Source organism: Rhopilema esculentum, chromosome 4, assembly GCF_057945365.1.
Source record: "Rhopilema esculentum isolate cy_ngs chromosome 4, ASM5794536v1, whole genome shotgun sequence".
Lineage (NCBI taxonomy): Eukaryota > Metazoa > Cnidaria > Scyphozoa > Rhizostomeae > Rhizostomatidae > Rhopilema > Rhopilema esculentum.
Genome location: NC_142818.1, coordinates 2,447,308 through 2,471,690, shown reverse-complemented (window position 1 = coordinate 2,471,690; position 24,383 = coordinate 2,447,308). Strand labels below are relative to the sequence as shown.

The window sequence follows — 24,383 nt, the reverse complement described above, 5'->3', positions numbered from 1 at the left end:
TACATTGTCTGCCTAAATTTCAGCTAAGTATATATAAAAGTCTGTTTATCATTATTTGATGTCATTGATAGTTAGTCATTTTATTTCAGTTCCTCGCAGGCTAATAATGTTACTTAATATTGTAAATCTTGATATTTTCTTTCGAACTTGCTAAATCATCAAAAGGCTAATAATGCAATAAGAAATATAGATTTGGATATTTTCTTTTAGGCTTGCGAAATATTCGGAGTCTAATTTGTGTTCTGCGAATATCTCCATGTTTTATGTTTGGAATGATGTTCCTTGCTACCTTTTAGATGTCAGCAGGTACGCGAGAGAATGATTTGTCATGCAATTGTCGGGAGCAATACTGGCAAAGATAAGATCATGAAGGTTGACATAGTGGCTGACTTTATCGAGCCCTTGTTGCGATTTTCAGAGAGAAAACTAAGCTTCTTCGTGCTCAAAGTGAGTTGATGGTTTTCAATTAAGTGATTTGCAAATAACATCTCTTTACTACATCTTTTGATATATTTGTGGTATACAATGGGTGTGCCTCTTTAATTAAAGAGCATTTTCAGCAGTCAATAGAGTCCTAATTCTTATTTAGGGAAGGCTCGACAGCATTGGGAAGTTCATTCACAGCATTGCGCTGTTAAAATTCTTGCAAAAATTAAAGTAAAATAAACAGAAAACATTAATAGTTCCACCGCCCATTCTACCCCGCCCCTGCTCCTTCCCCTTCCTTTATAAGGGGGGTCACAACGTGAAAAGCGTGAAAAAAATATTGAATGATAGGCGAACACATGACATGGTATGTGATTATACGCACGAGTCCTACTACACCCCCGCCAGTCAGAATGCAAATCAGAGTACTCAACGGCTGCTGGTGAATATTTACTGGTATTTGTTATACATATCTTTAAGCTATACAACAGTGTGTTCGGGGTATGGGAAGCAGAGCCGTTGACCTGAGAAGGTACTTTTAGCCATGAATCATTAGAAGCTTAAACAGCTAACGTGAGACTTTTTTAGTGATCTTTTTCTATTTTTTTTACATTTCATTACTTGACATTATCAAAACATTTCCATACAGCACCCACAAACAGAGCTCTGCAAAGAAATGAAAGGAATCTTACTGGGAAACGTCTCAAAGCTGCCTTTGCGAGTCTCGCTTGACACAGAGTACCCATTTTCTGTCCACGCTGATGGCATGGCAATAGAAACATGTCACATGGTAATTTTAACAATTTTTCATAACTGTTTATTTATTTGATACTTTGTACATTTATGATCATTAGTTGGAAATTGACAATTTGAGCGAAAATTCATAAATTAATAGCTCTCCATATACGACATCAAGCACAGTATAGCTTTCCATTTAACAATTATAATTGTTAATTCAAACTTTTGATGATTGGAACATAGTTGCTTTCTCCTGAAAATTCAAATAATTAGGCTTTTAATTTCAATGACAAGTTGATTCTCAGCCAGTGCTTTTTCGAGATGACCTATTTCGTTTGTATGGTAAAACCAGAAAGGGTATAGATTTTATAAAAAAATTCAACTTTGAAAAAATATTTGACAATTATCTTTATGGCTAAACAATTCGATTTTCCAGGACCTACAGCTCCAAGTAAATGAAAGTGTGCCACTCATGGTCCAGTTTGATCCTGATTACAAAAATGACAGATATTGCAGGACCGCCAAAACTAATCTTGAGATCACATATCATGATCATCCAAATACTGTAAGTAATACGTTAATTTTCTTTTAGCAGCGATTTAGGGCTACTGCTTTACTGAACTATTAAACGAACTGAATAAAAAGTGGCCTAAATGTTTCCTTGAATGATTAGAATCACCGATTCGTCGCTTTTTGGTTCCAGACGATGTTTGACAAAAGAACTCCCACTGGAAACTAAATAGGAAGCTAATTAGATCCCTAGAATTATAAAGAAGCGGAGACATATTTTTGTCCCTTTTTTAACTCTACTTCTTGAAACCTCTTGTGAGTATTTTGTGTCTCTCTTCTGTTTTACTCCCATGTTTTTCAACAGGACTGTATCGAGTTGACTGGCGATGTATATTATCCGAATCTGCACTTTGAAGCAAATGTGGTAAGCAGTGAATATGTTTTATAGGTTTATGTTTTTGCTTAAAAACTTATATAATTACAATAGAACGAAGAGGGCCTATTTTTTAAAACAGCTTACATGCTAGAATGTTGTCACTGTGTCTAAGCTTGTCTAAGCATGTTAGCTCTGTGTTTTTCTTTATCCAAATAACGAATAAATGCTCGAAGCGTCGTGTTTTTAACAGTCTGTTTCATTTTTATGTTTAATCAATTTACTCGTTATATTTCCGTTATTCATAGTTTTTTTAGCATTTAGAAAGTAAGATTTTTATATGAAAATTAAAGTTGAATAAGCCCTTTTGTCCATCAAAGCATTATCAGACATGACTCCAAATTTACACTGTGTTTTGTAACTTCTCCCTATGTATTACTTGATGTCTCAATGGCGCAGCAAGCGTGTCCGATGTTTGCATGAACGTAGAAATAGGGTACGGAAATTAATCCAACATTAACTAGGTACGGTGACGAAATTACTCCAAATTTTGTCATCGTTTGGGAAAAATTATTTGCTTGTCAGAAATTCAATATTTACCTCTTGATTTTAAGGTTGATTTTGGGTGTGTCTTGAATGATACAGAGCACGTGAAGAACGTAACCGTCACAAATAACAGCCCCTTGAAGGTGATTTTCAAATGGAGCTTTCAGGAGAATGCTATCAATTTTGAGAGCAAAGAAGACGATGAAGGTATTTCTGTCCAAAGATCTGCGTTGTAAATGTTATGATAATTTTTAATTCAATAAAGTAATTTCATCTCATGGTTTTTGAGCAAACCTTAATTAGAGTTCACACGCCCTTCACGGAAGTTTTTATTGTCTAAATGTGTTTGGTTTTTCATAGCGAAAAAGGATGTTATTCCTGAGTACGTTGTAGAAGGGGAGAGGCCGCTCTATCAAGTAAGTCGGAAAACGCAATGTGCTTGGGCCGTCACTCAAAGGGTTAATTCCCACCACGGCTGCCAGTATGAATCATTGATGTTTTTGGAAGATTATATTTTTTAAAGTGTTATGTCTTCCAACAGGCTTGGGAAAAGATATATCCGATGGCGAAGAAGACCTGGAAAGTAAATTCAATATTCTTTCAACACCGCAGAGTAACCAGTTTGGCGATATTGCCTTCAGGCCAAAAACATCGCCAGCAATAAGCCATTTGCCGATTCAGATGCGGCCTCAAACAGCCCCAGAATCAGTTGAAACGAGCCGTCAAACACCAGCGTTGCCCTGGCTGCCGCGAGGCTCTGCTACGGAAAACATCAGCATCCAAGAGGTATTTTTCCTCTATGCCTCATTTAGCTAATGGCTTTGGTAATGAATCTTTAGCTTTGGGTAAAAAGCTGTTGACTTAGCAGGCAAATTAGTCTGTACCTTCTCGATAGACAGGTCAGTCTGAATATGCTCCCTTTTCTTAAAAAAACTGAGATATATTTTCCTAAACAAAAGCCATCAGTTACAATTAGTGTTTAAGCAATCCTCGCACATATGAAGCAACAGCTTCCGTTGCAGTTGTTTTCAATGTTTAATTTCGTGTCCTCCCTAACGTTATAATTAGCATTCAAATACTGTATCAACATGGTCTTAAAGATGACACCTGACAGCAGCAGTAGGTTTGTACGCTAGGTGTTGCACAATGGTGCTGATCGAATTAACTCGTTGATAATTTGCGTTCTGGGTTTTATTTTTGGCCAGTCATTGCCGGTTACCCTTGATTTGAGCTTTATAGACAGAAATCTAACTCTTTCTGTTTACTCAATAGAGGATATCTTGTATAAAAGTAGACCAGTTCCTGAGAATCGTAAATGAAAATATGGCCTAGCCTAAACGAAAGCTGGAAGCATGTTCCCGTTGTGGATTCCGAGCCTTATTAGTCCCAAGCTTTTTAAGAATACTTTTTACGTTGGTGTCTAGATGTTTACTGTTCTTAAGTACAATGCGAGTTGATAAGCTTGTTTCCCTTTTTGTGAAGGTCTTCGATGTGCTGCCGCTGTATGGAGAACTTGAACCTGGTGAAGTGCAACAATTCCAGTTTACATTCTATGGCCATTCGCATGCAATGGCGGAAGCTGTCGCAGTTTGCAGTGTCAGTGATGGGCCTGATTACAGAATACTTCTAAAAGGACAGGCATCTCTGCTTCAGTATGGATTCAACACTACCAATATTGAATTGGGAAGACAGGTTAGATTTTTGTACATATAAAACTATTAGATATTTGCACTTTAAGATGAACATTCTAATTGAATGCATCGATGGTGCAATCTTGGAGCTGTACAGAAAATCACACCACGGCAAAACAAACATGAATCTTGTAAATGCAATAGCAAATTTAATTGAATTATTCTGTTGGAAATTTTCTTTTAGAGTTTTATAATTTGTTAATTATCATTATATAAGTTATTAAAAAAGAAAAGAAAGCAAGAATTAAAGATTTTAAGTACTTCATCTGTTGACCTGACTATGCAATATTTTACTGTACAAGTTTGCGTCTCATCTGCATTCGATTCCGTAAGCGCAATAAACGTAGCCTTCTTAAGTTTCTTGAGAAACACACTCTTTTTGCATTATACACCAATTCGACTTACGGCCTCATTTTGAAAAATTCTTCAAATTCTTTTGTACAAAGTTTTTGACCTCAGATTCGGATTGACAGCAATTATTTTAGTCTACTTGTAAGTTTTTATTATGATATTGTTCACGATATTGATTTTATGACGACATAAAGATAAAAACTTTATAAGGGATTTGACTGTGATTGGCGACCAGGGGGGTAAAGTTTCCCCCCGAAATGATTTTTGCGGTCAAATCCCTTACAAGTTTTCAAACTTCATTTCTCGGTAAAATCTAAAATACAAGCTCAAACAATATGAAAAATGGTATCCCGCCTAAAATTATGACGATAAAACCAAATCTGAGCTTAAAAAGTCGTATAATTAAGTTTGGAGAAATTTCCAAAACTAGGTCGTAAGTCGAATTGGTGTATTTCAGTGCTACACTGTTATGTCACTGCTTATTTTCATGTTCAAGTACTTAATTGATTTAACCTGCTTCTATCCAATGCATATGATCGATTTTCAGAAGAACTAAGTAGACCGTGCTTTAATAACCCCCTAATACATCTTCAGCGCTTCCACTTATGTGGGTTCACTTCAACCTTCAACCGACATTTCTGTTATGAGTGATGGAAACTGTAACCAGTACTTGGGATGAATCTCTCTTAAACAGACACTCGTGGATCAATGGGTATGCTAACTGTTTTAGCAGTAGCATTTTGACTGACAAGTGGAGATACTTAATTAAACTTATATTAAGTACTTAATTATACTTAATTAAACAAATATACTTAATTAAAATGCCTGACTGTTTTTTCCAGATATATGATCATGTGGTGACAACAGAAATAGTTCTGTTCAACAGAGGAAAGGTGAATTTTGACTTCACAGTGCTGGACACGGACAGGGGCACGAGTCCACTGCCAGGGGGAATCACTGTGTTGCCAGCCCAGGTATGTTTTGCTTCCTGGATTTTTGACTAAAGTATTAAATGCTTCCTGCATGTCAGTGTTATTAAAAGTAACTTATTATCATGGATTGGAAAAAGCATGCTGTGAAATTTTTTATGTGTTGAATTAATAGCTAGCGTTTGTGATTTAATTTCCTTTTTAGTTCATTTAAATTTTTCTTGCCACGATAACATAGCCTGTTGCATGTGGCTTTTAGTTCAATTTATTGTATTTTAATGGTTTTTAAGTTGATATTTCTAACGTAATTTTTCTTGTGATAGTATTCTTTGAAGCTTTCTTAGCAAAAATGATGCCCAAAAATAATGCCCAACTAAGAAAGAGTACTTTGAAACAAAAAAATTTCATTCAAAGCTTCATGATGGTCAAATATTCGAATCAATATATTTCAATATATAAACAAACCTTTCTAAACAAATATATATAAACAACTGTTAAGATAAAAAGCGTATTTATAAGCCTTATCATATTTTTGCATCTTTTTTATTGTTGTTACTGTCTATCCATTTCTTCCTTCAACAGGGTATAGTTGAGGCGCAACAATCACTGCCACTTACTATTCGGTACATGCCTGGATTCCCTGAAGTTTTTCAAAAGCAGTTCCGTGTACGTAACATGAAGCATCTACATACTTCTCTTGCTATCCTTTTTTTAACACCCTGTTCATTTTCTTAGTGCTGCTGTGGCCTAGGAATAAGACTGCGTTTGCGACTAGTGTAAAACTTCATTTTTTGCAACTCTGTACCGCGCGTATTTGGAAAGCGAAAATTTGATAGAAGATGCAGTTTTCTAACAGAATCCTTATCTTCTATGTCAAAATATTTAATGTAGAAATAAAAAATTCAACATATCTAGATTTAAATAGTATATTATGTATATCTTACAAATATTTTCTTGAATGAAATGACAAAAAATTATTTTTCAATCAATCAGTTAGATGTTTTTAGAAATGAATTACTAAAATTGAGATTTCTTTTCCTGATAGATTCGTGTTGGCCATTTTGAGCCTGACGTCATCACGTTAACTGGTGAAGGTATTTTTCCAAGAATAACATTTGATCTGTTCAGAGACAGAGACGATCCGCGATACTTGAAGTACTTAGAACAGGCGCAGAAGCTCCAAGAAGCATCGTTGCAGCTAAAAGCTGTTGATAGTGCAAAAAGCCGTCATAATTGGGTTAGCATTTCCTTTTCATTGCATGGTTGTCAAATTTTCCTTAATAGAGTTTGTATTATTTTGCTTGCAGTTTATTTGCTTGCAGTTCTCCAATATGTAGGACAGCTTAGCTCAGCTTTTGGTTATCTCAGTGCTTAGGCCTTGCTGCCAAGATTCCAGCCTGATACTAAGTCGAGTCATTTCCTTACACCCTCTCCCCTCCCTTTAAGGTCCGACTTAACGCGATTCAACTGTAGAACTGCTGACTACAGGGAACTGCCAGTCAGTGGCATGCCGAAGTAGGGGTGTATTGGTGAGAGTGAAGAACCCCATTTCTGAAGAATCCTTTGTGGTTTTTCGGCTTGTCGGTAGAAAACGAAATTAAGGTCCTAGCTTGTCCCACCACACTTACAAACCCTTCGACATCCCAGTGTTTTTGGTAGCTAGTTTGTTGCGCCAGTTCATTTGTTTTTGTTCTTTTATCTTAATACAATTTTCTGCCTAATCGTTACATATAACGTTTTCTCTTATTTAAAAATTATCTGTAATTCAACTTTTTTAAATGTGTATTGTAAGTATTTCAGCAAATAAGTAACTGATATGGATATGGCACTCTCTTCCAATTAGGGGACAGAAGTTTCATAGGGTATTTCTGGAATACAATGTTTTCGAAAAACTTGCTTGAAATCCGGTATTTTCTTTATTTGATGTTCTTGTGTTAATGAATTGCGTCGATGCTAGATTCCCTCCTCCAAATCAATTTCAAATGATTAAATATTTCAGATTCCAGTGTCTGAAAAGGATTTCCAGGAAGAAGTTGATCGATTACAAGTGAAAGACTTTGCCGTTGAGATAATTAATAAAGAGCAAGACCTTATGGGTACGATGCTTCATACGTCATCCACAAAAGGAACAAGGAAACTTAAGCAGAGGTAAATATCTTGTACTTTGCTTTCTTCATCATATTTAACAGCTGTATATATTAAATAAATAATTTAGATGAAATGATTCAAAAGAACAAAAAATAAAAATCTAATTTGCTAGCCCTATTTTTGATGGTGTTTGGAAAAGAACTTTTTTATGGTGAAGGGGATTGGAAACATTTTTATAACGATTTACACACTGAGTTGACTATGTTTGCTATATGGTTGATCGAATGCCACCATACTCTCCTCAAGGTTTCTACTCACCTTTTTATCTTGACCTAAGTCGTCTAATTGTTACTTGGGTAAAACTGTTAATGAGTAGCAATTTTTTGCAACCCCCTCCCCTTTTGTATAATTAAAGTTATATAGAATGAAGTTCCTTGTCGTGTTTGACACGATTTTCCCTTTTACAGACCACAACTGTCCGATTATGTAATGGATTTTGGTTTTGTCAATCTTGGAACAGTGAAGACTAGCTCGTGCATAATAACAAACCCAAGCTGCATGCCAGTTTCTTTCGTTGCTGAAAAACAGCAGCTTGCTTCAACTGGTTTCACCATCGAATTTGACAAAGTTAAGGATTTGCCAGAAGGAGAGTCGATTGAATTTAGCGTTGCTTTCGATCCAAAAGCAGGCAATCTGTCCCTGGGACCAGTGGAAACTGTTTTGCCTATCAAGGTTTTTATATATTCTGCTGTAATATTTGAACCACTTATCAAACCAGCCATATAATGTGAAGCAACATTGGGTTACCTCAGTAAAATAATGCAATTTTAATGATAAATTGGATTGCATTGCCAAAATATTACCAAACCAAAATCAACTTGTATTATGCTTATAAGATTTGTGTTATTTATGGTGTGATAAACGTACATAAATGGACTTTATTAATAATAAATGGGGCTAGTGTTTTTATTTGTTAGTTAGATATTTTTATTCAGTATGATTCGTGAAGAGAACAGTTGTGCCATGGTGTTTTGTGCTGAAGATATCTCTATTAAATCACCAATATAGACATGGCATAGATTTTAAATGGCAAGAAAGGCTGGAGTTTGCATCACCTTTCTAGTTTGGCAATGCGCTGTTTGTCATTGACAATTCAACAATCGTTTGTAGTCATCCAGCTTTTTTCAAATGTGTTATTGAAATAATATTTCACGAATAAATGCTCAATATTTGTTGCAATTGTTTTTCGTAGATCACCAATGGCCCGAGCATCGGCTTGAGACTCAAGGGTGTTGTCACAATGCCTGACATCCAGCTGTCTTCTGAAGCGATTGATTTCGATTCTGTTATTTGTGGCCAATGCAAAGTCGTGACCGTACAAATGCATAACTATACCAAAGTCAGGTCAGTGTTTTTTCTCTTAGGGTCTATTTCTTTTGCAAAAGGATCCATCTTTACACGATTCTTTGCGACAAGCCAATATCCTGGCAAAAGATGCTGAGACACTCACAGATAAGCAAACTTGTTGTAGATCATCCAACCCCCGTCCTCCCAGCCCGCGTTAATCCCCGGATATTCTATAATCATCTCATCCAACATTGACACTTGGGGAAGGGGATTTAGGTATTTGTATTTGGTGCTACCTAGCATCCGAAGATAGTTTTTAGGACACTGAGAAGTTTATGCTTATCCAGCAGTGTCCTGGTCCTTTGTCCTAGTCCTTCCTCTCAATGTGACCAGACCTCGTGATTCCTACGCCTGGAATTACAGAGAGCTGGCGATTTTCCCCACTCTGGGTGAAAGTTTAGTCATGCCAGGGACTCGAACCATGGACCCTTGGGTCTATAGTCAGCGCCTCTCACAACTTAGCCATCCTCGCACCTAGCGATTTAGGTCAACAGCACGTTAAATATAAAGGTAAAGCAAGCTTTCTAAGATATGATAAACGTTTTTGAAAGTTGGCTTCCAACTTAGCAGTGCAGTGGCCTTGGTCTTAATTAGATTTGCTCACTGAAAGGTATATCCACTGAGGCTGACTGAAATTTGCCCTTTACTATAGATGAATGGAATAAATAACAACAAGAAATTTTTTCTTTACTTTGAGCAAATAATTGCTAATTGTCCAATCATACGATCACTTTAGCTGACTATGAAGGCTACTTTTTCTAAAGGTGTCAATGGACTGCTAGCGTCTACAAGGAAGACAAGAGAAAGGTAATTTCCACAGACTCATCTCACTGTTCCTAGTTCTTCAATTTTATCTTCTTTTTAAGTTGATTTCTTCTTTCCTTATTCAAATCTTGCTTCTTGGGTTAATCGAAATTTTTTATATTCCTGAATAGGAAAAGTCTAAGAACTTTCTTTTATTAGGTTGAATTTTATTTCAGTCTCGAAGAGAGCGAATTCACAATCGAAAGAAGAATGACAAGAATTTAAAAGATGCCAGGTCATTTGAAATGATGCCACCGACAGGTATGCTGTACCCAGGTCAGCGCGTCAATGTCCAAGTGAAATTCATGCCGACCGAAGAGGTATGATTGTTGCAAATAATAGAACTATTTTTGTAATAGAAATCATAGAATTGGGATAAGTGTTTCCTGCATACTAAGCCTACAGCAGTTGTTAGCTAGCAGATGATTATATCTTCCTGATAAAATTGGCTTTTTCATGAATTTTACTTGTTATACAGCAATGGCCCAGACACCAGAAAATATTCAAGGCCACCCAAGACCCAGAAATATTCACTGAAGAGGGTGCTATTTTATGTGACTGAATGCTTTCCAGCAATGGCGGCGCCAGCCACTAAGCTCTGGGGGGACAAACCAAAAAAATTTAAGCCACGCCCTTTTAACCACCAGAAAACGCCCTTTTACCAACAGGGAACGCCAACTTTATCCGAAGGGAACGCCTAAGACTAACTTTTGTTTGAAAATTGGCAGTTTGAAAATCATAGGATTACATCACAAAAAGTACGGTGTCAAAATATTACCCCTCCCCCAACATTCTCTCATCGAATTTGGACGAAATACAAAATCGGTTCTGCTGAGAACTGGGGGGGACGTGTCCCCCCAAATCCCCCCCGAGGCGCCGCTACTGCTTTCTAGTTTTATAGTTTTCATTTTCTTGATTGTGAAATATGATTTTTATTCAATCGAAATATGGAAGTTTTCAAAAAGAAATCAGCAAATATCTAAATTTTGCTTAGAAGCATGTTTCTAGAACTAGAAACATGCTTTCAATAAGATTTTTGGTTTTGCTAATTAGCTTCTTACGCTGCTAGTTAAATTTAATTGCGCCTGTTATCTTGGTTACCTTCTCCGTCGACAACTTGTTTTTTCTGTTGTTTTTATTAAATCTCCTTGTTCTTCTTTTCCTTCTTCTTTTTCTTTACCCCTTCTTCGTCTACTGCACCCTATCTGAATCTTGTTGTTCTTCTTCTTTGTCTTGTGCTGTTTCTGCTTCTTCTTCCTTTTCTTCTTTTTCTTTGCCTGCATCTTGTTGCTGCTCTTCTTACTCTTCTTCTTCTTCTTCTTCGGTTCTTACTTCATGCTTTTTTATACCTTTTTGCATTGCGAGGTGTTCTGAATAGTTATATTCTCTTAAGCGTTTTCTATGCAACATTATGGCATAAACGATTCACTGTTTCTTGCTCAGGAATCGTACAATCAGAAACTGGTTATTTCAATGCTGCAAAGCACCAACAAGATACATTTGGCCTGCAAAGGGCGTGGTATAGAGCCAAAAATAGAATTTGAAAAATTCATGGTTAACTTTGGTCCAGTTTTGCCGCATGCAAATGGTGATGAACAGGAGGTTATAGTCAAGAACCCTTGCACTTTTCCTACTGAGTTTTACTGCCTCGAATTTGACAAGAAATACCTCGAAGAGGAAAAGGTGAGTTCGACTTATCCAACTAACATAAAATGCAAACTCAAACGATAATTGCATGGATAAGAAAGAAAAATGATATGATGTAGCCAAAAATTCTAAAATTATGTTTATTTCCCTTAAGTTCTAAAGTTTTCCTATCTTTAAGACCAATATCATTATCAGGCTATTCTTTGCGACTCGTTAACTTTAAGAGTATGCTCTTCGGTGTCCGCGACAACATTTTCAACCTTCATAGTGAGAAATTTATTTTATGTCACATTTCTTTAACAATGTACCTGATGTGTGTTTTACCTAAATTAATAGGATTGGGTTCAAATATGAAGCGTAAATAAGACACTCCCACATATTGTAAGCCTCAACATCTCCTGTAAATTACAAATATTTTCTTCACAGATTTTGCGTAAATAAGACATATTGTTAACAATTTTTCCAGCGTCTTCGGTAAGACTGGTAATAAATATTCCATATATCCTTTAAAGGTTTGACTTTGAGCCACTTTTTGTAAGCCTCAACATCTCTTGTAAATTACAAATATTTTCTTCACAGATTTTGCGAGCAATGAAAGGCTATGACGAATACAATACGATTCTCTTGCCACCACGAAACGCAGGGGATGACCTCCCGAAGGAGCTGAATGAGGCTTATAATGAAATGACGAAAAAAAAAGAGGATGGTGCTGGAAAAGACGGTTCCAAACCAGAAGGTGAGAGCGAGGCTAATGAAAAGAATGAAAACGAGGAGGAAACTGTTGACAACGATGACAATGATGTGGAGAGAAAACTAGAAGATACACCTAGCGAAGATGAAGCTGAGTCGGAGCAAGATGCTGGTATGAATTATTTAAATCTTCACTTTTTGTGTTTATTTGGTTTCTAAAGTACTTGCCAAATGTAAATTTGTATGGTATTTTCTAAATGCATAGTATTAAGAATTCCACCATATTGAGAAATCGATGTGCTTTCAGCTGACATTCTCTACTGTTTTGTTGCAAATCAGTTTATCTTTCCATTTCCCTTGCCAACTTTATGGTCTGGGCCTGCTCCTCACAAATTCTCTTCTCTCTCATTTTCTTCTCTTTATAAGAAATTCTCTTCATTCGACGAGATTTTTCCATTCCTGATTGGCGATCTCTGCATGTTTTCTGAGGCTTTTCTTGTTTTGTGCTACTGGAACCCCTCAAAGTAGCGACTGGCATCATGAAATGCATCTTCATTTTTACATACGTAAAAATGATAGAATTTTACATCATAATACTATTTCAAAAATACTCATTTTTTACCATTGCCGATGAAGAAGGGGTGAAATTCGGGTACAAGTATGATTATGGTTTGAGCATTTTCTACAGGCAATGTTGAATGGCTTGTTAGCAAGTACGGATCTATATTGTTGAAGTTTGGTAGTTTATTGACTTTCTTATTCAAGTGTTAATTGCTCAAATGGGAGATCAAAAGACATTAACTTAGTTATAGACTGTTAAAGTAGCTTTCGCTACCTTAACGGATAAAATTGAAAGTATTACTCATTTTATAGAATTCGTTTAAAGCGTTGTTGCTAAAATATCAACACAACCACCGTCTCCTTTATTGAATAAATGCTCGTACCATAGCTGAACATGCACTGGCTTCACGACCATCGCTACAATGCAAAATGTTACTCATTTCGTCTCTAATGAACCAGTAGTTTTTCTCAAGATAGTTTGAAATTGTTCCTCTTCCCTTGAACTTACCAAAAAGCTTAATTTCTCTGCTTTAGAGTCCGATTATGGCGTTGGTGAACTAGAAATAACTCCGATTTCTGCCGCAATCGCCAGGCATCTTGGCATTGATTTGTCTTCTGAAGGAAAGGCAGCAAGAAACAGGCGAGGTATTGCCTTGATTGTGCATGGTGCTCCTTTATCAGGAAAATCAGCGACGGCCGCTGGGCTGGCGGAAAAGTATCGTATAGCACTGTTGAGAGTTGATGATATCGTGAAAGAGGCTATTTCAACAGGCACCTCTTCAGCAGGTAAATTTGTCTCCATTTTTCCTTGTACAATTTTAATAAATCGGCATTTCAGGAAGAAATAGCTTCGCTTTCTTTATAGTATGTATGTGATTTGCTTGCCCGGACATGGCTGCAAATTCTTTAGTTGGCCCTTTCTTTTACATTTTCACTAGAGATGATTTCTTTTATTAAATTCAGCTGTTCGTGTTCGTGAACTGTCTTCAATCGCTGCTAAAAACGCCGCTGCTGCACTGGAGACTGAGGGTGCTGCACAGCAGGGAGTAAGCAGCGAAGTTGTTGCCACAGCCTCGACTGCACATCAAACAAACGCACTGAGCGTCGCACCGTCTACAACTGGGGTGCTTCACGCTGGATTCAGAGAGTCTAGAAAAGCAACCACCCAGCCAACAATGAAGCAACATAAAGCTGCTCACGTGTCTCCTCCTCCAACACCACCCCTCGGGCCTCCTCCGTCGCGAAAGCTCAGCATTATGCAAAGTGTTGGCGAAGGGGAGTTCTACAGCTGTATACTACCAGATGATCTCCTTGTTGAAATAATTGCAGAAAAGCTTCAGGTAAAAAGCGGCCTTATCTCTTACAACTGCTTCTAGTTGTCTGCTTTCATGTAAATCACTAGTCATGTATCATAAACTACTGACTTTACCCTAGTTTTGCCGAATATTTCTCTTGTGTATCAAATAACAGGAAATTCTGTTTTTCATGATATACTGTAATTTCGTATTTTTGTATTTCTGTAGTTGAAGCCTGAAAAGGTTTATTTTGTACATTGATGTCAACAACATTTTTAAGATTGTCATATAATGCTGTTGTCATCAATGGTTGCAGGTTCGAGTCCTGTCCTGGTCGGGTAACTCCCTTACATTTATCTCAGTATATCTTTTCCAAATCCTGTCTTCCTATCAACTATCAAGTCAGCTTCCTCAATCGTTCAAAATTCATCTTTTTGCTCTTTCTGATATGGCAATAAATGAGTATGCAAACGAATTGATTTAGTGTAAACAGCTTCCTGATAAATATTTTTTCATATTTTGAAAGTCAACACTTTTCAACAAAGCTCAATCTTTCTACAGTTGGAATATATCATAGTTTAATATAAAAAAGTTTTATCAAATCAATATTAGATTTCTGATATGTTGTTTGACTCGAAATCTACCAAAATCATCATTTTTAATTTCGTTCTTTCGTTATGTTAACAGTCTTCAGAATGCCAAATGGGTGTCGTGTTTGATGGCCTCGAAAGCACGTTTGCTGCAAACATGACGTCATGCGCCAACGCACTGCTGCGAGCCATTAACAACCGCAAGTATATATTTGCAGTGACGTTGAAGTTTAGCAAGGAAAGGTTAAAGTTGATTGATGAGAGAAAGAAAGCAGAAAAAGGTTAGACTGATCTTTGTTACAGGATTGATCATAAGTTTTTATTTGGCAAACTAGAAAGCTTTGTGAAGGGTAAAGAGGAGGAAAGTTATAATTATTGTTTATTATCATCTGACAAAGAGATAAAAGCTTTTATATTCGAATGAAGAATTCAATAGATCAATTTTGTTTTCAAAAATTTCTATGTTGAAACTCTATGTGTCATATCACAGAACGATCACAAGAAGGACCCTAGTTAAATATTACGACCTGTCAGCTTCAATTCGAATTTACACGAAATAGTTCAGTTGTAAGATTGCCCTCTTGAAGATTTTGTTTTCAAGTGAATCGCTTCAAATTACTGTTGTAATTAAGCTTCAAAATACGTTTGTAGATTTTCTATAAGCTAGATAGATAGGAAGGTCGATTAAACTAACAGTCTCGTTTGTTCACAAATTCAACTAGCTCCTTGGTCAGTTTTGGTGGCTTAATAGTTTGACTGATAGTCATAATTTTGGATTCAATTTTTAGCAAAAAAAGAAAAAGAAAAACAAGAAGCAGAAAGAATTCGACTTGAAGAAATGTCTGAAGATGAGTACGAAGCACTTCCAGTGGAAGAAAGAGCTGAGATTGACCGAAAGAGACTCGAAGCAAAGAAACTGAGAATGAAGAAGAAGGAGAACGATGAGCAAAGAGAGAGGGAGATCAGAGAAGAAAGACTGGCAGAAGAAAGACGGTTAGAGGAGGAAAAGTGAGTTATATTTTCATGTCTGGTGCTATCTTATTTAATTCTCAAATGAAATCTAACATAGCTTGGATTCCAAAAGGTTATATAACAATTTACTGTAATACCTTAACTACGCGCTACTTTACATACACTACAAAGACGATACCCAGGGGAGCACCAACTCTGTCTACCCCGGGGCCATAACATAGAGCTTTATTGTTGCTGAAGGATCTAGATGAATTGACAACATCCCCTCCTCTTTCCACTTATATTTAGAGATATGTAAGTACCGTATACTTCAAAAATATGCTGTTGCGGTTTTGTTTTCGTTCATTTGGAGGAGGTGTTAAAAAAGTCGCATTTTTCATATTTTACCTTAAAGAAAAAATAAGAAGAATACCATAGTTTCGATGCACATGACAGGCATTATTCGGAGATATTTCAAAAAGAGTTTTCGGAAAGAAATGTTTCCTGCAATTACATTGAAACTGAACGAAGAAGGTTTTTACCGAAAATTTCCTGTTCACAATAAAATGACACTTTCCGAGTTTTGATCTTTATTTTACCTTTTTTATCCGAAAAAGGATCCTTTCCTACGCGAGGAGTTATTTTCTAGGGTGCCTTTAAAGGGAGGCTTTATGCAACTTGCATTGTCAAAGGTGGTGTTAATCTGAAGGGGTGCTTTAAAAAGAATAGGGTGTCTATTACGGTCTCCTTGATTGCCAGTAAGAACCGTCTAGTGTAGGTGGGAAGGGAATAGTTCTGATGTAGCCTTGATAGCTTGATGAGGCAGTTTGAGCTGGTGTCATCAACTTTTAAGGATTGCTGTTTTCTAATCAAATGGCAGCTTGTTAGCTTGCAATTCGACAAGTGGGAAACGTTTTATGTGATGCTAATTGCTGGAGGATTTCTAGAGACGTTACTTTGTTCTGTAATTTCTTTAGAGCAAAGCCGAAAGCAAAGCGCGCCCCGCCTTCACAAGGAGGTAACCGGAAAGGCCACGAGAAGGAGACCAAAGAGAAGAAGCATGAGAAAAGCAACGATCGGTTGACTGTAACCAGAGAGGCAACTGGGAAAGATAGGCAACCAGAACAGCTGACTGCCAGAGTAGGGACGTCTGGGAATTTATCAGAGCGATCTGAGAGCATTGATGATGCTGATAGGTATGTTGATGATTTGTGATGTTGATCTTCTCTGGTGCAAGAATTATGTAGCAAATGTTTTGGGGAATCAAATGTGAGTACTTATCTAGCTTTTGTCTGTGCAAGCAAGCATGATTTTAGATTGCCTTTCGAACTGATTTGTGCCACCTTTTGTTCTACTAAGATATTTTTGTGTCCTCAATGAAACTGATAATCTATAATAACAAGCAGATGAGAGGCAGAAAGAAAATGTAGATTTTTGCATTTTGTAATTTGTACCTGACTAGTTTATTGAAAAATAAATGATTTTTAGGTGTTGTTACAAGCTAGGTTGCTATTGGCATCGGTCCTTTTTTTATTTCTACCAAAGATAGATAGATGTGTGATTATGTTTACTGGTATGTCGCTATAATGCACTATAAATCTTTTGTACCTTTAAACCTAATCGAATTCTGTTTAATTTGTGTAGAAGAAAGTTTGCTGCCAGTCGTGCAGGAAAACGAGACAGACCACAGTCAGCCACTGTACCGCCAAATGTGGAGGAGGTAACCAAACCATCGGAAGAAGAAATCAAGGAAAAAGAACTACATCAAAGGTATGATTTATTGAGGATTTGATTCAATTAAGACTGAGATTAGAGCTGTTGTAATATGATAACCAATTGTACTCATTGTCTTTTATAGAAAAGCTACAGTTTTTTTCCTGAAATTTTTTATAAAGATAAGGAATATCAAATTATATAATCATGTTAAAATCCCTCTTCGAGTAATATTGGGTAAATTTCCCTGCTATTGAATAGATATCTTTTTTAATGTGAACTTCTTAAATAGGTTCTCTTCATATTTAAGACAAAAAATTTTTTTAGGTATTCTAAGAAATTGCATGCAAATTTGTCAGTTTTTGACTCGTTATACAGACAAAAAAACATTTAAATCTATAGTTATTCATGGAATTTACTGCATGAAAAATTGCCATTACATCAAGAGCCGAGATGAAACAAGTAATGTAAGGCTTTCTGCTAAGAACTTACTTTATATTTATGATAATCCCGGTTAGGGTTTCAATGTCTTTGCTTCTTGCTACAGATTCCAAGCGTTTGAACTGAGCTTCCGTGACATCTGCACGTTGTTTGAAGCATGGGACAGAACCACTGGTTCTGTTTTTATGTCAGAGTCGGAAAAATCTGAGCTTGAGCAGGATTCTGTGCCAATACCAGTGACAAAGAAAGGCCAGGCTGGTCACAAGAAAATGGACAAAGAAAGAGAAAAGGAGAAAGAACGAGAGAAGGAGAAAGAAAAGGAGAAAATCAAAGAGGTTGTTTCATTACTTAGGCACATCAATGTTGATTGTTTGTTGCTAATTTGTTTGAAATTAAAAATTTGCAGCCATTTAACGTCCATTTGATGGAGCCTTTTACATCACTGCTTAAGGTATACATAACAGAAGAGCTACGATGTTCCCTAAGCATAAATCACTTACTAAATTCATTCTTATTTTTTGGTCTGTTTTTGCCTTTTGGAATTTATTCGTTGATCACCTTGTCTCAGAGATTAATTATTTTATTCTTTAATTGTCTTATATCTTCCAAATGAGTTACTGAGCGCTAACTAAGTTTGATAAACTGAGCAAAGTTTGACAATTATTCTAAAATGTTCAGATCCCAGGGTCACCAATTTCTGCCATATCAGAGCACCCAGATCAATCCACTGATGACGAAGAAGCCAAGGCAAAGAGCCAAATCGGTGTCCCAAACGTTGTGGTCCAAGCCGTAAATGCCCAGCAGTCTATGGTTGATACAGTGCTAATGGAGCAAGTTTTACCTTCTCAAAATGAGGTACTCACACTCTTCTTTCTTACGAAGACTATCTGCTCGTTTACTTATTTATATATTGTATTAATGCTTTGTCCTAGGATGCTTTCTCAAATGCTGAACAACGTTATCACTTGTGCTGTAGCTCTCATATTTTCATGCAGGTTTACAGCAGAACTAATCTACATTTGTTAATATTTTGGATGAAAGTGTTTGGATTTTTCTTGTAGGTCCAAGACGGACTTGGCTTAGGCCCATCTGGCCCACCAATACCACCAAGTGCCACTTTCTCGGTCGTGCCGTATCCAAGGCGACGAAAGCCAGCAGCTGTGAATGAATTCGGTGCTTATTATGTATTTGTTGCAAATTCTGTCGATGATCCAAATGCTGTGAAAGAAGAGAAGTTACCCAAGACCCCGGAGACAGAAGTCGAGAAAGCTCCAGATAAAAGGGTACGTATCCTTTAATGTTTTGCCGTATTTTGAAACTCTTTTTCGTCATTCCTATAATGATAATTGAAAATTACACTTATTCGCCTTTCAATCATTTAAGTTGTATGTGATTTGCCTTAAGATTAAGACTTGATGACCCGGTGGCTCTAATGTCTTTGATGTGAAATATGGTTTTCCTTTCTATGCTAGCTAAATCTCTTTGACATTTGTCTGATCATTTGCATCTCTTTAGAATCTTTTTAACCATTGCTGGTAACAAAGCTTTTGTTTTTATAGGATCACCGGAGCAGAAGAGGCCGTGACAAGGATGAGAGTATCGGTGTGCGGTCTTCGCGCATTGATAGACTGCCATCTGGTACAAAGAAGGGGCGACAAAGTGTCTTGGCTTCTTCAGGACAACATGTTGCTTCACCACCTCTCATAAGTCCTTCAGGAGCAGAAGACGAGAAAAGGTAATTAAAAGCCCATGCAACTTGTTTTGTATTTTCCGGTAAGCATTGCCGAGAAACGTACCGAGAGACTGCCCTGCCATCGCTTTGGCCATGCTCTACCTTTTGTTTTCCCTCTGATGTGCTTATAACCATCTTTTTTCATCTAGGACTGTCCACACTTTTTTCCACAATATTTCAGCCTTATTTTGATTTCCATTTCAGCACAAATGATGCAAGTGTCGTTGGTTCCTCGCTGGAACTTGTTCGCCATCGCTGGGTTGTCCCACCAGAGAGTGAAATTAAGCTAAAAATCAGGTTTTCTTCACCAGAAGCAGGCAGATATGACCAAACCCTGAACTTTGAAATCGTAGGCACAAGAAGAAGGTATCAGTTATTTTGCCGAGGCGTGTGTTGTTTCCCTACAATCAGTAGAGAACCTCGAATTGTCTTTCCGTATCGCAAGAAATACCGCAAGCCAGATGAGGTTGTCCACAAGAAATATATCTTGAGCAACAAAACATTCGAATTTGGACCATTGCTTGCTGGCAAAAATAGAGACAGGTACCGTGAAGGAAGGTATCCTGAAAATATGGAACAACTTTGCATATCAAACACATCGTTAATGGAAGCTGAGATATCATTGTGTTTTCAAAATGATACTAATGGATCGACTTTCCTTCTGGAGCCAGCTGCTCTTATTTTGAAGCCAAACGAGAGTCAGGTGCGACTTTCTATTAACGTGTGCAATCATTTTAAAAACAACTAAAATTCCTTACTTTTTATGTACCAAATGTTGCTTACAAGCAATAGAGAATGGCCTTTGAGAGGCATAATACTGTTTGATTCTAGTATGAAGCTAAACTTACTTAGACAGAGAATGGTCATAATGAAGAATAACTTGGGTATTAGAAAGACAATGAGACACAAGCATGATTCATCAATGCAAACAATGTTGCGACAGGCACTCACTAAAAACAAAAACTGTATCCTGAATTTAAGGTTCAATTGATATGCATGACTTTATAGCTGCTCTAATTTATCCTGCTAGACACAATGCTGAAATTTAAAAAAACCCAACTTTACCTCCTATAAAATATTCAAAAACAAGAAGCTTAGTTTGTTGTGCGTCATTGAACGAGACTTGATATATTCTAACGTAAATAGGAACTTTATACATAGAGTGTGTAAGTAATGCGACGTTTCCAGTACAATTCTCTATTCGGTTTTTCATAAATGAAAATGTTGCAGTCGAATTAAGAGAAGGTACGCAATAGCTCTTTCTAGCAGAGATTGCCTGCTCCAAATCAGCAACTTCTTAAAGAAATGTTTTTGACAGCGTTCTTATTTCCATTGTAGGTTCTAAACATCTGGGCCTACCCGAAAACGCCTGGTTTGTTTGAAGATATGATTGTTGGGTGCATAAAGGAAAATCCTGAACCGGTAATGTTCAAGGTGTCATGCCATGGTGTTCGACCTGAACTCGAACTTGATAAACGCATTCTGCAGTTTGACAGAGTCTTGCTTTACAGGTTCGTCTGTTTCTGTAAATACATATAATATCTTGCATATTTGAATGCCTGTACATAAAATGCTATCTAAAATTAGTTTATAACACCGCAAAAGTCAACTTTAAAAATTGACAAGCCAAGGATTCGATTGTCAACCAAAGCTATACAAGCATTCATCTAATTCCCCCCTCTTCTTTCCATACTGGATTACTTAATCATTGGTATAAGTACGTCCAGTGTCACTCGCACTCTCACAGGCAATGAGCTTTCCAGCTATTAGAATTTACCAACATGGTATTAGAGGGTCGGGGAACAGCTTTGCCAAACAGTGAAGATTTTATTCAAGTGTTCCAACAATGTTTTCTAGGATTTTAGTTCCATTAGCGGCTCAAAACTCAAGATTAGAAAAGTTGCGTTTACTAGCTGAAATACAAATACCCTCAGTTTGTAAGTAGTTTGTTTAATCTTAATTTGTATTATTGCGGATATCTGAAAATCTATTCTTTGCTTTCTAGAACGGAAACAAGAACAGTATTCTTGCGCAACAGCACCTTGCTTCCAATCGCCTGGAAGCTCAGTGGAATGGACAGTCTTGGGGACGACTTTTCTGTGCCAGTTGACAATGGCATTATTGAACCCAAAACAGAATATGCTTTGCAAATGGATTTCAGAGCCATCCGTGCTACGAATGTGAAAAAGATCGTCCGGTTAGAGGTGAGGCCTAGATTCTTTGTGCTATGCTCTTCTGATATTTTTTGAAGTTTTTATCTAGGGTTCTTTAAGTATGTATTAGTTAATTCAATTATATTCATCTTGTCAACTGCGATTCTTAAAGAAATTCTTCCACAGTGAATCCGTAGGTAATGCAGACAATTTTCGAAAGCGTTCTTCTAGGGCTCTTTGTGGGATCCATTTCGCATTTTGTTTATACAACAAATAGTGAATTGAATTTGCACGTGTTGTAGGTAGCCAAGTATGTCTCTAATGCTGGGACATTTACTTTCTTTGCCAGGTATCTGATGCAGCAAATATAATGGGTCTTACGCATGCAGAAAACATCCAAGTTCAAGCAGAAGCATACGATGTTGCCCTTGACATGAGTTTCCCTAAAGGTACACATTGCAGAATTCTTCCTTGCATTTATAACTTCATGGCTATAACAAACGAAAATTCCTAACGAAGAAAAGCCACTAGCCAGGGCACATTAAAGACGGAAGCTGTGTGTTTTGAAACTAGAGTCTAGAAAATATTACGATTCCACGACTGTGAGCCGGAGGAAGGTTTTCCAAAGAAGCAGAAGGTTTTGAGGAAGGCCAATGCATAACTAGCACACTATTAATGGTTTTATTTCAATTCCATTTCTATTACATTTGTGTAAAAAAAATAAAGCTAAATTTTGAGGAAAATAAAACAGGGCTATTCTGGAGGAAGGTTGTGGCGTTTTCTGCACTATGTTGAAAAGATCTTCTTTTATGTTAGAAACATTAAAGTGTCGACAGCTTTTTCAGTACTTTCTTCCGGTTTTCCTCTACTTAGCAATTTCCCAGTGCTTTTCTAGACACTGTAAGTTAAAGTTTTGCATAGAGTTATTGCCTTTGCCCAATTTGTCCTTTCTAAGCTGGGATAATACCTTCGTGATGATGAGCCACCAATGAGGAGTCACTGATCAGCAAAAAGGCTTCTTAAATGTAAGGTATCTTCATCTGTAGTGTTGTATTGATTGTCTTCTCTACAATTCCAGGAGCGGATGGTGGGTTAGACTTTGCCACTCTTCGCGTGTTTGATGAAGCTAAGCTGTCACTTTCAGTGAAAAACAAAGGAAGATATGAAATCGGATTCACCTTTGTTTTCGAGGCATCAGAAAACTGCCCCAATCCTGCCGATCTATTTACTGTTGTGCCTAACAAAGGAACGTTAATACCAAGTGATAGGCCTACACAAGTCCAAGTTGTGTTTAAATCAAAAGATGAACTCACAATTAAAGATGAACCTATCCTGAAGTGCCAGGTAATGTGCATGTGTAATGTTAGAAATCATTTGTCCTTTGTAAGTTAGTTTGATAAATAAATGGCCTTTAATTGATAATATACCTTCTTTTTGTAATGATTCACTTCTTTTATGTGTAGAATTTCTTTGTAATGATCCATTTATTTGTGGAATTTCCATGTGCCATTATTTCATTTACATTTGTCAAGCTGCTACCATCAAATAATTTTCAAAAAATTTTGAAGTGCTCATATTGCTATTTCAAATAGAAAATGTTTTAATTACCTTTTTAGTCATAAACATGGGTGCTAAAATCTGCTACATCTTAACTTACTTTTGATTCTATAGAAATAAACTACTTACCTCTAATTATTCTGCTTCTTTTACTCATCCTAACTTTTCGTATTTTTCAAACTTGTAGTAACAGGACCCACATAACATGTATTTATCTCTGTATATCGCATGTCTTGAATTGGTTATCCTATATAAGCAAGCAAAATTTTCTCTACTTTTTCCAAGCTAGAGTTTATGTATTTTTGTAAACTCATTTGTATAACCTATAATAGTTTAGCCTTCACTAATAAAGATAGAATATTGAAAATTACAATGATTGTGATTGGGGTTGAGAAAATGCCTAATAAATCTGTTATGGTTCTATGAAGATGATTGTAAAAATTTTCAGATCTGCTTGCTTTGCTAGAAACCCCAAACCTTCTTTATAAAGACGGTCCATCATTGTGCATCGACTGCTTAACAAGCAATTTTTTGTCCACAGATAATAGAGCCAACTTTAGGGGACATTGGTGAAGTCATTGCTGGCATACCAGTGAAGGTCAGTGTGCGCTCAGTATACAGCAAGTACTCCATATTCCCTGTGCAAGATATCAACTTCGGTGCCATTCTTGTGAACACGAGAAAAACAAGGACCATATCGATCGAAAACAAGGGAGAATTCGATTTCAGGTATTCGATATTTAAAATGCTGCACAATGCATTGCCTGCAAGACTGAAGCAAGGTTTGGTTGGTAAGCGATCCAGAGATGGTTCTGCATCGGGAAAATCGCAGCTGCTTGGCCAGGGTCAAATGAAGCAGAAAAGAACTGACTCTGTCAGAGGGTAGGTTGCAATACCTTTCGCTGACCAGTTATTTTGAAAGTCGCACTAATTTTGAAGGACTTCAAAATTTCGTAAATCCACGCTTTCAGGATTTCAATAACAATGCATGAAATCCTCCAAGTATGAAATCTTATTATATTCTACACCTGAAAACAATGGACAACTAGATTTATAACAAAGATTCTTTCTCCTGGCCAAAGCCTTCAAGAGACACAAACCTACAACAAGTTGGCAGCCCAACAACTATCTCACGGGTCCCACAAGTGCCCATTGTATTGAGTTTTTTTAGCATTACAGAGCATTATAGC

The 24,383-nt window shown here is 36.9% G+C and overlaps 1 protein-coding gene across 1 annotated transcript in view; it reads left to right on the top strand.

Moving 5' to 3' along the window:
• LOC135691241 (axonemal central pair apparatus protein HYDIN) overlaps positions 1-24,383 on the top strand; it is a 59,494-nt gene that overhangs the window by 14,692 nt on the left and 20,419 nt on the right. Inside the window, exons 25-57 of the mRNA XM_065209052.2 lie at positions 297-447; positions 1,076-1,216; positions 1,601-1,729; positions 2,039-2,098; positions 2,662-2,800; positions 3,135-3,379; positions 4,076-4,285; positions 5,478-5,609; positions 6,147-6,230; positions 6,610-6,801; positions 7,564-7,712; positions 8,120-8,384; positions 8,905-9,056; positions 9,824-9,866; positions 10,040-10,183; positions 11,307-11,546; positions 12,090-12,372; positions 13,296-13,547; positions 13,725-14,101; positions 14,744-14,927; positions 15,435-15,654; positions 16,575-16,793; positions 17,242-17,367; positions 17,858-18,086; positions 18,430-18,606; positions 18,813-19,034; positions 19,311-19,486; positions 19,688-20,186; positions 20,822-20,994; positions 21,489-21,687; positions 21,986-22,085; positions 22,715-22,980; positions 23,735-24,075. Of these exons, the coding sequence (XP_065065124.2) occupies positions 297-447; positions 1,076-1,216; positions 1,601-1,729; positions 2,039-2,098; positions 2,662-2,800; positions 3,135-3,379; positions 4,076-4,285; positions 5,478-5,609; positions 6,147-6,230; positions 6,610-6,801; positions 7,564-7,712; positions 8,120-8,384; positions 8,905-9,056; positions 9,824-9,866; positions 10,040-10,183; positions 11,307-11,546; positions 12,090-12,372; positions 13,296-13,547; positions 13,725-14,101; positions 14,744-14,927; positions 15,435-15,654; positions 16,575-16,793; positions 17,242-17,367; positions 17,858-18,086; positions 18,430-18,606; positions 18,813-19,034; positions 19,311-19,486; positions 19,688-20,186; positions 20,822-20,994; positions 21,489-21,687; positions 21,986-22,085; positions 22,715-22,980; positions 23,735-24,075 (6,519 nt within the window). The remainder of the gene's footprint in view (positions 1-296; positions 448-1,075; positions 1,217-1,600; positions 1,730-2,038; positions 2,099-2,661; positions 2,801-3,134; positions 3,380-4,075; positions 4,286-5,477; positions 5,610-6,146; positions 6,231-6,609; positions 6,802-7,563; positions 7,713-8,119; positions 8,385-8,904; positions 9,057-9,823; positions 9,867-10,039; positions 10,184-11,306; positions 11,547-12,089; positions 12,373-13,295; positions 13,548-13,724; positions 14,102-14,743; positions 14,928-15,434; positions 15,655-16,574; positions 16,794-17,241; positions 17,368-17,857; positions 18,087-18,429; positions 18,607-18,812; positions 19,035-19,310; positions 19,487-19,687; positions 20,187-20,821; positions 20,995-21,488; positions 21,688-21,985; positions 22,086-22,714; positions 22,981-23,734; positions 24,076-24,383) is intronic.